This window comes from Lipomyces tetrasporus, assembly GCF_029532465.1.
Source record: "Lipomyces tetrasporus strain NRRL Y-64009 chromosome Unknown POJ06scaffold_12, whole genome shotgun sequence".
NCBI classification, from domain to species: Eukaryota; Fungi; Ascomycota; class Lipomycetes; order Lipomycetales; family Lipomycetaceae; genus Lipomyces; species Lipomyces tetrasporus.
The window spans coordinates 837,163-853,085 of NW_026611607.1; the positions used below are offsets into that span (position 1 = coordinate 837,163).

The window sequence follows — 15,923 nt, forward strand, 5'->3', positions numbered from 1 at the left end:
CTGTGCCTTCTTTAAAAGTATTGTCGATTCTTTTGCAGCAAATATGGCTGCATTTTGAGATCTTTGTCATTCCGGATACCAGAAATTGTCGACGCGATCGAGAAATTGAAAATCGAATAGTGGGACTTAACGTTCAAGACGAATATGCAATTGTAATAGGAGCCAGGACTTTTACTTTGAGAAAATTAGAGTTTCCAAAGCGGGTAGGGCGTGCGGCTCTATTCTGTTGGTTCTCTAGGACCGTCGTAATGATTAATAGCAAAGTCGGGGCCATCAGTATCAACTTTCGGAGTCCAGTCTCGTTACATTACAGGCAAAGTAAGACAATAAATGAGCTCAAACAATGGAACTCGACCAGGGTTAGGGTTATCCTGACCCTGACCCTGACGAAGCATGGCTCGGACCTCAACCTTGCGAGCCCTAACTGGCCATCCGCCAGGGGCCCATCCATTACAGTGGATGGGAAGTGGCCGGACTTGGGAGGAAGCCTGAACATATGACCAGCAGTTCAGGACATTTAGAGTTTTCAAATGTTGACAGATGGCATATACAACACCAATCTCATGCAGCAGCGACCGCAATCAAGTCAAGAATAGACTCAGCCAAAGTATTCGTCTAGCATTACCATAATGGACAGTGTCGATTGTGCGTACTGGGAGTTGGTCGGCGAAGACTGTGCAGGTGCGAGGGCCGAGGGGGTCGCATAGTTCAATACGGATGTAACGAAGAAAAGAAAATATATTTCAACAGAGAAACAGCCCTGACAATGACTCTAGGTAAAACGCACTGGCAATATAATAGTTACGCTAACAAAGGACATGTATGATACTTAATTTATGCCTGGCTCAGTAAATATACACAAATTCATCATTCTCGCGATCGGTCAAATCCAAAAATGCATTGTCACCCAGACGATTCTGCTCTTGCTCCTCCACGTTCTCGTCCTCGACAGACTGATAGCGATCCTGCATGGAGTGGTCGACCATCTTTGCCTGCTTGCCATTCCGGACGCGCTTACGCTCCTGCATCTTGTTTAGGACGACAAGGTTGGCCCATTGGATGAGGACTACCGCGACTAGCGCGGCAAAGATACCAAGACAGCCGCGTAAACCCGGATGATAGGCGGGCGCGTCCCTTTTGTTGAACAACAGCGGTCCGACGATGTTGCCCGCGGAGCTGGCGGCGTTGTAGAGACTCATGATAACGGATTTCTTGGTCGTGCCGGCGGTGTTGCCGACGATCCAGGTGACGATGAGTGGGTTGCCGCCGAAGAGGAAGGCGAGCAAATAGTACCCTACTATCAGTGGGCCCTGGACGGAGTGGGTGCGTGGAAGCGCGTAGAGAATGGCAAGCCCTGCCACCACAGGTAGAATAAACGCGGCTAGAATAGCGCCCTTGATATGGGCTTTCTGAGCGAGGTAGCTGGCGAGTAGGATGACGAGGACCTGGATGGCACCAAAAGGCATGTTGAGCAGACTCGTGGTGTATTTGTCGAACCCCAGTCCATTGAGGATGAGTGGTCCAAATGTGTTGGTGACGCTGGCGCCAACGTTCAGCAGCATCGACATGCCAAGCCAGAGGTAGGTCTTGGGCTCCAGAGCAGCCTCCACCACGTGTTTGATTTTGAAGTCTCGGTTGCCAGTGCCGGTTTGGTTGGCTCGTAGGCGCTCAATCGCCTGCGCTTTTTCCTGTTCGGTAAGAAATCGCGCCGAGGGGATGTCGTTGTCGAGCTTCCAATAGACAAAGGGGGCGGAGATGACGGTGACGAGGCCAACGAAGAGAAAGATACTGCACATGGTAAGCTACCTATCCTGTCCAAATGGGAAAATGATCACAGCGAAAGAAGAGATGACTCACGTCTGCCACGGCCGCAGGACCTCGGATTTAATGTGCGCCAGGCCATAGGAGAGCGCCGAAGCGACGATGGTGGCCACTCCGTTGGTGCCGTACCACGCCGCAATGCGGAGAGGCTGTTCAGCGCGCCGATACCACTGGCTGGTGATGATGCTGAACAGCGGCAGGCAGCCAGCCTCAAACAATCCTAGGAAGAATCGCGCTGCCATCAAAGAGTTGAAGTTGTGGCAGGCGGCTAGCAAAGTCTGGGCGATACCCCATCCGAGGCAGAGGGACGGCATGAGGATGCGATGGGGCACCTTGACAATCAGAAAGGACGAAAAGGGCTGCCAGGCTAGCTGCGCGATGGGTGCAATGGAGCCTACGAGGGAGTACTGATTCCCCACCAGGCCCGTGTCGGTCTGGAGGCCATACGTGGCGCCGTACCCCAGAACCGACTTGTCGAGAATCTGAAGAAAGTAAACCCAGACTAGAATGGCTAGGATGACCTTGTCCGTCTTGCGCCGGATCCGCTTGCTGTCCTCGTCCGTCAGCACAACACGCTCGCTGCCGATCAGCTCGAGAGCGCGGTCGGCATGTTTGACTATTGGCTGCTCGCCCTTTTCGTACACAGCGTTTGGTTTTTCGTCGATAGATGCCATGTTGTGATATTGAGAAAAGAGGCTCGCTCGGTATGAATGAGTGCTTGGAGTAATGATGCTAAGAGTGTAGACTTTATACCACAGGCTATAAGTTCCCCACGTCTCTTCACTTTTAGTGCGAAGCCTTGGCTAGTATCTCTCTGCGTCGTGTGTCAATCGCAATAACCGCCTACGTTGAGCTGAATGTCTTCAGCACCCCTATTGACTGGGAAATGTCATCACGTGAACCCCGCACACTTCCACCCCACGCTGTGACCCCCATGGGCCCACCCCCCAGAGTCGTCGAAATTGACACTCTAAATTTTTATCGAGTGATTGTGGCGCAGAATTGTCTCCGCATGCCAAGCCCTGAACGTCAGGGGTTCCTAACTTTATTGTTATTAGAGAGGTTCTGCAACCCAAATTTACGCATAAGTTGGCGCGAAATAACCCTGGCCCTCGTGACCCTCCCACGCTGGTGACCCCCACGCTTGATGCGGCAAATTGTCCCCGGAATTTACACAGTTTTGCGGGTTTCGTGTAAAACTTTACTTTCATTTTAACGCGGAATTTAAGGTTAGTCTTGGCCTGAAATTAACAAAAATACGCTAACATATAGTTTGCGCTTGCAAAACCTCGTGACGTTCACGCCGGGCTTATCCCAATTCTCTCGATGCCTTCACGATCAGCCGGACTGTAACGTTGTGGGATCGTTGTCAGCTACGTTGCCTAGATGAAGGAGACGGACATAGAATATAACGTGGCGAAGGAGACGGACATAGAATATAACGTGCGTTCCATCCCCTCCACCGTACGGAAATGTTGGTTCTGAAACACCATACTGTTCTTTATTTCTCATACAGTCCGTGGTCTCTGCAGGTCGCCTACACGCCCTGACAGAGGCCCGATGCTACAATTCCGAACCTTAATTCAAGCTTATCGTAAGTCCGCCTACAATGAAAATGAGCGCCCCCCACATCCGTAACCCTGAGGAAGTTCGCTAGCGTCAGAGCTTGCTGTGCTCCAGTATAATACCGAGCGAGCAGTATTGTCTTTGACTCACCAAGCATTCTCGTAGATTCCGTCTCGCTCATAGAGAGCAACAGCCGAAGCATATGGGAAATGCTCATTTTTCCATCTTTGAGACCCGCACTCGCTTCAAGAGCTCTATACTGTACAGTCAGTGCCTGCAAGAGCTTCGTTTTACGGGTGGACGTTGTCGAGAAAAGTCTGCCATAGTCGATGGAGTTTGGTGAGATCCGCAGAAGGAGCGCTACAGTTTTAGGAGGCCAGGTCTCTGCAGGTCTCTGTCAAGACCGAGACTGGCAAGGGTCGAGTCATCGGGAGTCTCATTATTGGACCCCAGAGTCTGGTAGACTACATCTCAAGTCTCGGAGCTGGTTTGAAGTTGGCTCGCTATAGGTAGGAAATGTATGGAATTGGCAGTTTACGCTCATTCGATAGGAAATCATGAATCCAGCTTGGTCCTCTTCAATGACGATATTACCAATCTCTACAAAAAAAATACAGAACTGCCAGAAGCATGACTAGACTATCAAGGCGTCTGATTTGTGTCTGGTGCATTTCCGAGAGGTTTACGATAGGGGTGGACACGAATGACGAATATGTGCGCATTCGTACGAATATTCGCAATTCGCATGCGAATAATTGGATCTTGCATGCTTACGAATGGGAATGCGAATAGAAAACAATTATTCGCAATTATTCGCAATATTCGCACATATTACTGGCACACCGCCACACCCGCCACAAATGTAGGGCTGCTCCGAATACTCGCATTTGCGAATATTATTCGGCGAATAATCATTCGCACCATTTTGCGTTACGAATAACGAATAACGAATATTATTCGCAGGATGTTCACGCAACGAATAAAATTGCGAATATTATTCGCCGAATATTCGTTATTCGCATATTTATTCGCAACCCCTGAAACCTTAAAGTGCTCATAGTTTATTACGGTTCCAACACAAGAAGAAGCAAAGGCATTAAGGCACAACACGACAAGCAAATGAAAGGCGGAGGCATAAACTGCAAAACGAAAGACGCAAACCACAAAACGCAGACGCCCTGTTCAGGCCTGCTCCTGACACCTATATACAACCTGCAGCAGCATCAACATCCGCATCATCTCTCCCTGCAGTGAGTGTCTTCTCACTCCCAGCAGGTTTCTCCCTGCGTTAAAGAGCCTCTCTACTGAAACTTCAGAGGCAGGGATTGCCAAGAAATCTCGCGCAGCAGCTGCCATCTGAGGGAAATCTCGTTTATTGACGCTCCACCACTGGAATAACCAATTCGGATCATCCATGGCCTCTGTGTCGACGCCTATTCGAGGACTATCGAAATAGCGGTCGACGTCCGACTTGGCTTCTACAGCCAATGGCTTCAACCTTCGAAACATGCGGGAGCCACTGGATTCTTTGGTGCAGTGTTGTGTAGACTGTGCCGGTAATGAGGGAGTTTGACTGTCGACCGGATAGTTGCGATGGAGATTGAGTCGAAGGGCTTGTAGGATGCTGGATGACGGCGGGCGGAATGGCTGACAGGAATGTGTCTACGTTGTCCACGAATATTTTCTGCGACTCCATTATTTCTGTCACTAAGAAAATTCCTAGTTTAGTTATGATAGTCCTGGTGGCTGGAGTACGGTAGATATCTCACAAAATATGTTGAGCCCTCTGTTTAGAAAATTCACTCTTAAGAATTTTTGATGATGTCTTTGGGAGTTTAGAATTTAGTCACTAAAGGCTCCCGGCAGTATCACTATTCAGTTTTGGCAATTCACTAAGTGCGCGTATTATGAGACAAGCTTGATTGAAGACCTCTCCCATATGGGGTACAACTGGTAGGTGTAGACAGCCTCCCATAGGGATCGGCACGGATAATATCCAGGCTAATTTTTCCTTATCCGTATCCGTATCCGTATCCGTATCCGCGTAAAATATCTATATCCGTATCCGTATCCATATCCAGATCAGGCTGGCAAACAATTCAATTCAATCAACCGAGAGGTCCGATTGAATTGATTGATGGCTATCTACCGTGATGGCCAGTTGGATTGACCAATCGAAGGCCCCGATTGAATTGATTGAATTGAATTGACAATTGATACAGCACTTAGTCAAACAGTGTAACAACCTCGACCTCGCCGTCGCCGTCGCCGTCGCTGTCCTCCGGCGGACTCACTGCCCCGGTATTCGCCCGATCCCCTCGTTGAAGTCGTCCTTGACCGGGTCTGACCCTTCTTCACGATGATTCTTGGAGTCGAGGTCCGGAACGTCCATAACGCTATTGTGAATGACCCCGGCCTTCAACCACGACCGTACCGTCCGTGCTAACCCGATTGTTGTTGCTTCAAGCCGTGACCGTAGAGGCGTCACCATGAGGCCACTTGACGAGAAGAGCCTCTCGCATTCAGCCGACATGGGAGGGATAGATAAAATATACACGGCCATTTGACAAAGACGAGGGTATTCTGACCTCTTGTTGTACCAGTATTCCAACGGGTCCTCCACATCAATATCCGTAGTAGCCGCCCTAAGCTGCCAACGCTCGTACTCGTCATCGGGGAGGTCCTTGGGCTCGTCGAAGTCAGGCATCAACGGTGGGCCCACAGTATCGGAATATTGATCGAATGGGCTCACGAATGAAGCTTTGAACTGCAACGGCCGGAAGGTAGTCAGTTGATTGCTGATCGGTCGCTTCTTGTAGTCAGAATCCCATAGTCGTTGGACCGCTGCCCTCGCGTCAGTAATCCACGATTCCCGCGTTGACTACTTCGTCTCAAAGTATCGCCAGCTGTACCTCGGGTGGAGGGCAACGGCAGCGTAATAAGCCGGACAATTTTCTAGTCGTTGGTAGTACTTATCAAGTAGGTCCCAGGCACAGTTGACTGCAGCCTGCCACTGAATTCTGTAGCTATTTTCGACCTCTTCTTTCTTGGCTTGGGTGGGCCGAAGATCCAACGCGTGTGCCACACGCCGGCCCCCGGCCCGTCAATCTGTCAATTTCATCAATCAACCGGCTCTTCGAATTGATTGATTGATTTACTAAAGTCGGCCCGATTGTGTTGATTGAATTGACCGATTGTCCGTCAATTCAATCAATCCGTCAATCCAGTTGAATTGTTTGCCAGCCTGATCCAGATATATTGGCTTTATCCGTATCCGTATCCGCAGTATCCACGGATATCCGTAATATCCACGGATACGACTCACGTGACCTTGAAGGGGCTCTTGCTCAGTCGTTTTTGGTTTGGAGCCCAGAACTATGGAAAGAGGATGATCCTACGATACGACTGACTATATTGATCACTCAATTGGGCTGCAAACCGCTATATATCCAGCATTCAATGACGGGCACCAAACCCTAACCCAGTATATAAGCAGTTGCGACTAATCAGATCCATGTTCTGATTCAAGCTTCCCTCCGCTCACAGGCAAGCGCGCACCAAATTCTGGATTCATGGACTTCCGTTCCCTATACAACTGAATATTTGGCAAATCGCAACTCACTTAAACTCTCCCAGTATTATTATTTTACACCTTTGTATTTGTTACGTATCCGTGGATATCCGTGGATATCCATGGATATATCCGCGGATATGACTAATCAATATTACCTTATCCGTATCCGTATCCATATCCGCATATTCTCTATCCGTATCCGTATCCGCGACGGATATCCACGGATATATCCGTATCCGTTATCCGTGTATCCGTGCCGATCCCTAGCTTCCCAATTGCCACCTCGTAAAAGGCTTATTTTCCGCCAAAATGGGGAGTGTGTACATACAACTCAACGACGGATATACGCAAACGTTAAGAACCAGAGAGCTGGAAAATGATTGACATCCACCAGTCTCAGCGGAAATTCTCTGAACGGTGCCACAACTTTTAGGACATAAGGGTTAGGGACCTACTTTTATTGCAGGTCCTGCCTGGCACCGTTGGATTTCAACATAGGATCTCCCTAGCGGCGTCCTCGTCTAGGGGTGGGTACGATTTGCGAGCAACTCGTAACACGCAATCGTATAGTCTATACGATTACTATACGATTGGCTGTAAAGTTTACGATTAACTATACGAGCAATCACCTGAGTCGTATAGTCAGGCACGTGACCTAAGGCTTAATAAGGTTTAAAGAAGAATGAAGTACAAATGCCTAATTACATGTCCGATTCCTTCGCGTATTGATCTGCCAGTAATGTGAGTGTCCTCATAGTCCCCGATTCCAACGAGTTCGTGATAGGACATGTTAGTTGTAGATGTCGATCTAGCAGAGTCCTTGATAGACCAATTCCGACAGTGCTTGCAAGTTATCAGCTGATCGTTCTAAGCTTTTTGGATCGCTTAGCCTTCCACTGTTGGCTTAGAGTTGTAACTTCAAACTGCTCCCAGAGCCAGTGATTCGCAGTCCCACGTGTAGGTTGAGAAGATATCACATCGTCCGTGATGACTGGTGAGATCCCTTGCGCTTCCTCAGTCAAGTTCCTCGACAATGGTCGATCGACAATCTGGCTAATACAATCCTCCGGCCTAGCTCAAAGGAGCTCTCAATTGGTGACTGTAGGCCGCTGGCGAGCGAGACGTTCTCCATCGGCTCCTCTCCTTCGTACCCATCATTCAATAGGACGTAATCTATAGCCAGCTGGCGACGAGAACGTGTAGAAGGCTCCATGTCTAAGGCGCCAATGCAGTAATGAATAGTAACTTCCTCTAATTGTTGATAATATTTCAGAGGACAAGAGGCAAAAAGTGGTTCCCGGCAGGGGTTATAACCCTACCTTCCTAATTAGGAAGACGATTACTATACGATTACTATACGATTTCAATCTATACTATACGATTACTTTACGACTAAACCTTAATTTTTACGATTAACTTTACGAATAATCTCCAAAGTTGACGGTACCGTAATCGTACCCACCCCTATCAGGACCTCGTCTTCGAGTTCATCCATCAGCAGATCTCCCTTAACCCGTGGATCAAGTATCAACGCGATGTAGTATGTGTCGGAGGCATCCATAAAAGTATAGTATTTTTGGAATTTCTTCATACCTTGCGTCACAGCGCGTGCACGCGTGCAATCCTTGGATCGATATCGCTGAACTCTTCTCTCCGCTCAGATGCGTGTTCCAGTATATCTTGCAGATCATAATACATGGACACTGCATTACTTATCTGTGGCCGCTTTTCGGATACGATCAAGGTAAGCTCATTGAACTTTGAAAGGACGGTATGAACCTGGCGGAGCCAGTCCCATTCTGCCGCAGTGAACCTAGGAAAGCTAATGTAGCGGAGGAATTCATCAACTTGTGCCTGTGCATTGAGAGCATCATCGAGCATCCGGTAGGTAGAATTCCATCTTGTGTCGACATCATATTCGATGTATTTGGTCGAAAGATTCATTAGCGTGCAGATTCTCTTCCACTGCTTTCTTCGTTGAGAGCTTCGGGATATCCAGACGGCCAATATCCGAAGCTTGGCAAGCGGTTCTTGCATTCCGAAGCTCTCATGATCTCCGCTCTCAATGCTATCGCATACAGTATATGCTTCGTTCGCAGTGCCGGACTTCAAAGCACGAAGGATATCTTTCACGACGAGGTTCAATATATGTGCAAGACAACGAACATAGCTGTCTATACCGCGGAAGAGCGGTTCGGCAAGCCTCTCTTGTAGGCGTTCAAATAGCTCAGAAGCCATTCGCTCATTATTTGTAGCGTTATCTCCTGTGATTGAGATCAGTTTGAGTTCAAGGTCTAACTCAATAAGCAGCTCTTCCACGGTATCGGCGAGATTCGCTCCGCTATGTGATCCTTCAAGCTCCTTAAATTCTAGGACTTTTTCTTTGTACTCGAAATCTTCTGTAAGCCAATGACCGATCACGCCTAATATTGGCAGGTTATTTTTACTGGTCCAGACATCAAGCGACAAGGCGATTGTTTTGCATTCTGTTGAAAGCTCCTCCTTCAATTGTGCTCTATATAGTTCGAAGTCGTCCATGATTCTCCGCCGCATTGTATGCCGCGAGGTGAATGAAAGTGAAATTCCCGGTATGTCGTTGAATATTTTCTTGAAACTCCGCTGCCTCGATGACAGTAAAAATTTGACAAGATGCAACCACCCAGCGAATAATGTTCTTCTCCAGAATCTGTTGGTGGGTCAGATTTGCATTCTCCTTGCCTTTTTTGAGAAAGCCTGTGATAGTAGCCTTTGATGGAGCGACGACTTGTTTGGCGCCCGAAGGCAGTATCGAATGAGCTTCTCTTAGATGGCGTACAATGTTGGTGGAAGAGGATTGCCTCTTGGAATCGGTCGTACTCCAATTACATTCCTTTCCAGTACCGTCGTCAACAACTGCACATTGGATGATCCTATCCACAAATTTCCTCTTTTTGGTGCGGTTGTCAAACCACTCGCTGCGTGTTTCCGTACAGGTGAAATATTGCCAAAACCATGATTCTTTTGGGCCCTTCTGACTAACGGACGACCCCGCAATAATCGAATTGAGACTTTGCGGCTGTGATACCGATTCGGAAGGGAGAATTTTAGAGTCGGAAAGCTGAAGAATTGGATCAATCTCTGTATATAACTCTGACTGACTGATGGAATAGTGCGACGATGATGAACCAGGGTCTGTGGCCCCTAGAATTGGCTAGAACAGCGAGTATCTGGTTGACTTTCGTAGCCGTCATTCAGTGCTAGGTAATCCAGGCGGTTTCCTCTGGTCTCCATTTCAATTTATAGAATCCGAAATTAAAAAATAAATAGTTCGGAAGATACTGTTAGGCAGGATAATTGCACAGACGAAGAAGCTGTCAATCTGGGCATTGAAGTTGTTCCAGCTTCAGTCTCTCGATATATGTACCTGGTAAAAGCAACCTCTCACTAGGTCACAGAGCAAGAAAAGTGCGCAGCTCGCTATCAATTTACTCCTTACATCACATTTTTGAGCTGGAAGGCTGTAAGGGGCCATCTTGGCTCTTGAAACTGTGAATTAAATTTATTAGGAGGCATACCCCTGAGCACGTGATTTAGATGCGAATATTCGGCGAATAACGAATATTATTCGCCGAATAAATTACGAATATTATTCGCACTGCTCAGGATTTGCGAATAAAATTGCGAATATTATTCGCAGCGGTTGGGACTTGCGAATAACGAATACGAATAATGCCGATTACTGCGAATATTCGTATTAGGAGCAGCCCTACAAATGGCCCAGCGCATAACGCTACAAATAACCAAACCCGCACTTCCTCATTCGTCGCCGGAGTACATTTCCCTTAACAAAACAAGCTTCCTCATAGTGTCCTACTTAGTAAGTATCTACGAAGGCCCAGCATATCCCTGCCGCTATTGAACGGTCTCTCGACTGCCACTTCCGACGCGGGCATCGCCAGATAGTCTCTAGCTCTCACTTCGCTATACAGGTGGTGAGGATTTGATTAAAATACATGTTAGTTTGATGCTATAGAACCAGGGGCCGTGTTCGTCAGGGTTTGGGTTTTTGAAGCCCTGCGAATATGCGAATATTATTCGCATTCGCATTCGCAGCTGACATTTTATTCGCTGCGAACAAAAATTTATTCTGCGAATTGCGAATGCGAATGCGAATAGAGAAAATTGTATTCATGTCCACCCCTAGGAGATATGTATCCGCCTTTGTATCCGCCTTCAAAATTTTGCAAAATCCATTGTTAACTTATATCTTAATAACTTATCTAATTTCTTTAAAAATTTCGCAAAGTTCACTAACATGACATTTGAATTTCCTAAATGGACTCGCTTGTGGCGGACCCAACTTATTAGGTCCGTCATCCCCCCGCCATGTGAGCACGTACGCCAGTGCTAGAATAATCTCTATAGTCGCCCTATTTCAGTTCGTCATCTACTTTTCATACCATAGGTTGACTTATTTGATATTGCGCTTCTTTGTATACACGATTGTTTATGGGGTCTGATGATGTTAAATTTTGACCGTTCTTTAAATTTAATTAGAGAATATACAAATTATCTGCCATATCCGCCATCTGCATCCGCCAAATCCGCCTATCCACCTATCCGCCTACAGCCCTGGTTAGCTTTTGTTCGCTTACGTTCTATAGATTCTAAAAATGTCATAATCTTGTTTATCAGCACTGACCTGCAGTTATGTCTTTCTGAGTGTCTGGATCTTTTTCTCTCATGTTGTTTCTGTTCCGCATGAGTACTAGCAAGGGTCCAAACGTTTTGACGGTAGTGTATTACCCTGTAATGACGCTAAGACATCCCCACATAAGACACACACACTAGATTAGGGTTTCAAGTCGATACAAAGTTGCTTATCTTGTTCAAGGGAAAAGGGAATTCAAGAGGGAGGAATGGCAACTCTACCAAAAGATGAGTATGATTTTATTATTGTGGGCGGTAAGTTACTAAATTCAGCTGTTGCGAGATGAAATACTAAAATTCCACAGCTGGCGCTGCCGGATGCGCTCTTGCATGGCGCCTTGCCGGCAGCAAGAAGCGCCCATCTGTCCTGTTGGCCGAGGCTGGAGGAAAAAACGATCTCGTGGAGACGCGTATAGACGGGAATAAGTGGATTAACAGGCTGCAAAAAAGGCAGAATTGGCGATACCAGACCGTTCGGCAAAAGCATCTCAACGGGAGAGTCATTCCGTACGACAGAGGAAAAGGCTTGGGCGGTAGTACATCGATTAACTTCGCCGCCTTCACATGTGGTCCAAGCGATGACTATGACGAGATTGCGCGGCTAGTTGGTGACGACGAGTGGAAGTGGGTAAACATGCAGAAGCGATTCAAGAGTTTGGAGTCTTACCACGGATTTGCGCCAGATATCTCTAAAGAGCAGGCCAAGTATGTCAATGCAAACGCAGGAGACCACGGCGCCAGTGGGCCTTTGAATATTGGCTTCCCGTCAGTGTGGGAGAAAAGCTTGACAACTATCATGGACATCTTTAATGAGGCAGGAGGAGTTCCTCTGAATCCTGACGCTAACTCAGGGAACCCGATTGGCTTGTCTGTCGCTCCAAATGCCGCCTACAAAGGGGTGATCTCGAATGCAGCAGACTTACTGAAGAATGTACCTGAAAATCTCCATATCCTGACTCATGCTCAGGTCGGCAGTGTTATTTTGGAGAATAAAACGGCTAAAGGCATTTTGACGCTCGACCACCAGAAATACTTTGCCGCGAAGGAAGTAATTCTTTCGGCCGGTAGTCTTGACACGCCTAAAATCTTGATGCATTCCGGAGTGGGTCCAGCTGACCAATTGAGCAAATTCGATATCACTGTAATTGAAGACTCTCCTTACGTTGGGAAACATTTGCAGGACCACCTTTTTGTCTTTCTTTCTTGGGAGCGAGCTGCTCACTTGGACGAGCGAAAGAAATATTATTCTGATAAGTCTTTGCAAGCAGCTGCTCGCGCTCAATGGTACGCCGACCACACAGGTCCGCTTTCTGAAATTGGTTGCGTGTATGCTCAGGCATATTTGAAGAGTGAAGAGATTTTTGAAAGTGAAGAATTCCAGAATCTGCCCGAGCATCGCCAGGCGCATTTGCTCAAGCCTACTATTCCTGCATTTGAAGTTGAGCTCAATCCGGCCAATGCGGAGTATTTCATTGACCCTGAGAATACTCCTGCAATGGAGGCTATAGTTGTGTTCCCCATGAACTCCGAGTCCCGTGGTTCTGTTACACTACAATCGTCAGACCCAAAGGAGCCACTCCTATACGATCCGAATTTTTTTGCAAGTTCATTCGACAAACGTGCAGCCATTGTGGCCACAAGAGCAACGCTGAAAATGATGCAAACTGCAGATTTCATGAAGGATACAGTGAAAGTTACTAGCGGCCCAAAGAGTGACAGCGATGAAGATATTTTGGATTATTGGGAGAAGGAAGCAGGAAGTTCTTGGCACATGTCCGGCACATGCAAGATGGGCATCAGTAAAGAGGAGGATGAAGCCTGCATAGACAGCAGTTTCAGGGTATTTGGCCTGAAGGGAATTAGAGTCGCAGATATGAGCGTACTACCAATACTTACTAAGTAAGCCTACTTTTACCACTCTATAAGAAGGTACTAACAGCCCAACTATAGTAACCATACTCAGGCTACAGCTTATGTGATCGGTATAACTGCGGCCGACAAAATCATCGCTGAGTATAATTTCCAAGTATAAATCGATCACCTTATATCTCGAACATTTGGATATTGCACGAATTGGCAACAGCTTTATATTTTATATATCTAACAGCTACCGTTGGTAAAACTTGAAAAAGATGAGATGTTTCTAATAGCAGTGAAAAGTGGAAGCTCGACTAGAACTTTCAATGATAGGAGTTAGTGGATATCCGTATCCATCAATGACGATGATTACCTGAGAATGAATATGGAGAATATAATGAGATTGTATAGCCTATGCTGGTAGTAAGCGTACACGGGCATACTGTTATCGGCGCATTATTGGGATTTGTATGCACCACCGAATATATCCCATAAGGAGGCCCGATAGTGTAGTTAGTCGTAGTAATTTAGTTCAATTAACTTATACGATTAATAATATTTTCAATGCAGCTATATGTGAGGCTATGTCCAACAGCAGCCGTGCTTCTTGCTTTTGGTCAATCGTTTGTGCTCGTTGTTTCGTGTTTGTCTTTTGGTTTCACGATAGGGCCCTTGTTTGCTTTTTTTTAATATGGAAATAGATATTCTAAAACACTATTACGTTGCCTTCAAGCACTCTAGTTTAGTACTGCACAGTCTATACGCTGATAGATCCCTTACAGGAGCTCATTTCTAATGAATACGGTAATACGAAATGGCTAAATTAGGTTAGGAGAAACCAATTTCCAATAATGAAACTTCAGCATTATTAAACTCACAGGTCGAGCGAGGCAAATTGTATAGATGCAGTATTCAATGGACATTTGGAATCACTTGCTTCTTTAAAGTAGAAACTTGGTTTTGTGAGGGGTTGGCAGTCGGTCAACCCTGAAGTACTATAAGGACGTGAAAGCTTGTGGCTTATGTCAATATATTTTAGAATATCAACTATGCCGGAGAGTGGGTATGAACCACTTCTTATATACACTTCTCCGGCGTCTAACTATTGCAACAAAACTTTTAGCCGCGGACTAAGCCGGGCGCACGAGACTAACAAAACAAGTAACTATTCGCGTAATCAATATTACAAATCAAAGTAACCAAAAGCAAACTGTACGATGATCTCATCGTACGCAAGAACAAAACGAACGGGAAGTCGTAATAAGGCTTCGTCATCTCGGACGCAAGCACGGAGCAAAGATTTTGCGGTCATGCGGCTCATGACGTCAGATCCTCAGGACGTATTCCTGACAGGTTTATTGAAATCTGCCTTTTAGGATGTTGATTTTCTTGTCACTTTACAAGGGGCTCATAAACTGTCGAAGGCAAGCTGCTTGTCATCCCTTCCAGCAGCGAGCTCAAGGATTCTTTAACAAGGGCCCAAATGGGAAGTCTATCCAAAGTACTCCTGATTGACAGTTTGGTACATTCGGTGGGGCTGATCACAGGATATATAGCTGATGATCAATTATAGTCTCCTTATGTCCCACCTGCAGCAGTACCAATTTCCCTGTTCAACCCGGCCCTCTTCTCTACACTTTGGAGGCCGACCTTGGTTTGGTAAACAGCCCTGGTTTGCGACTCCGCTGGCAAAGAAAATACGTGACATCAGATCCCTCTCAGAAGATATTAATTCCAGAGGATCCATAGTCCTATTCTCTACTCAGGAGATTGCGATGCTCCCGAGTCTGAGGACGTAGGGCTAGTTATCCATACAGGTCATTCACCGTGACTGGAAATGATTAGATGAATGAGTTCGCGGAGCCTAATTCGATGAGCCTAGATACTTCACGGCTCATTACAGTAGAACCTCTTTAACTTAAATATGATCAATATATCTCCCAGCGTCAATTATGTAGTGACAGCGGCTGCAAGTAGGGGTGGACACGAATACAATTTTCTCTATTCGCATTCGCAATATTATGTACCGCACCTGTCCAGTGAAAAAGAGGTAGTGTTGAAAATTTGAGGGTGTCGTGGTGCCAGCTAAATGAGTCGGGATCACGTGTAAGAGATGACGTGCTCAAAAGAGAGACAACCGAGACACTGAAGAGGTTCAGGGTCAGGGTTACTGGTTCACGGGTCTGTGTGCGGGAAGTCTCTCATTTTCGCATTTTCAGATTTAAAGTTCGGCTCGACCAACTTTTGACCGATTTTATGACCTTTCCCTTTTTGGTCTAGCTTTATCCTCTCGACGACACTATTCTGTTAAGCCCGGAGCAAATTTGCCAAACAGATGGCCGCCAAACTCCAAAAACTTCCCGTAAATGGTGCCAAAACATGACTTCATGCATTTCAAGGAAGAATAATTAAACCT

At 46.6% G+C, this 15,923-nt stretch overlaps 2 protein-coding genes across 2 annotated transcripts; one reads left to right on the forward strand and one right to left on the reverse strand.

Moving 5' to 3' along the window:
* Positions 1 to 572: 572 nt before the first annotated feature.
* POJ06DRAFT_286754 (major facilitator superfamily domain-containing protein) lies at positions 573 to 2,495 on the reverse strand (the record flags this gene model as incomplete). Its single annotated transcript, XM_056190237.1, has 2 exons — positions 573 to 1,788; positions 1,858 to 2,495. The coding sequence occupies 2 exons, from the start codon at positions 2,493 to 2,495 to the stop codon at positions 846 to 848; spliced, it is 1,581 nt and encodes a 526-aa protein (XP_056040686.1). The 3' UTR covers positions 573 to 845.
* A 9,316-nt stretch (positions 2,496 to 11,811) lies between these two features.
* Positions 11,812 to 13,830, forward strand: POJ06DRAFT_41195 (uncharacterized protein). The gene is made up of 3 exons (XM_056190993.1): positions 11,812 to 11,905; positions 11,956 to 13,549; positions 13,601 to 13,830. The coding sequence occupies exons 1-3, from the start codon at positions 11,860 to 11,862 to the stop codon at positions 13,680 to 13,682; spliced, it is 1,722 nt and encodes a 573-aa protein (XP_056040687.1). The 5' UTR covers positions 11,812 to 11,859; the 3' UTR covers positions 13,683 to 13,830.
* The last annotated feature ends 2,093 nt before the right edge of the window (positions 13,831 to 15,923 follow it).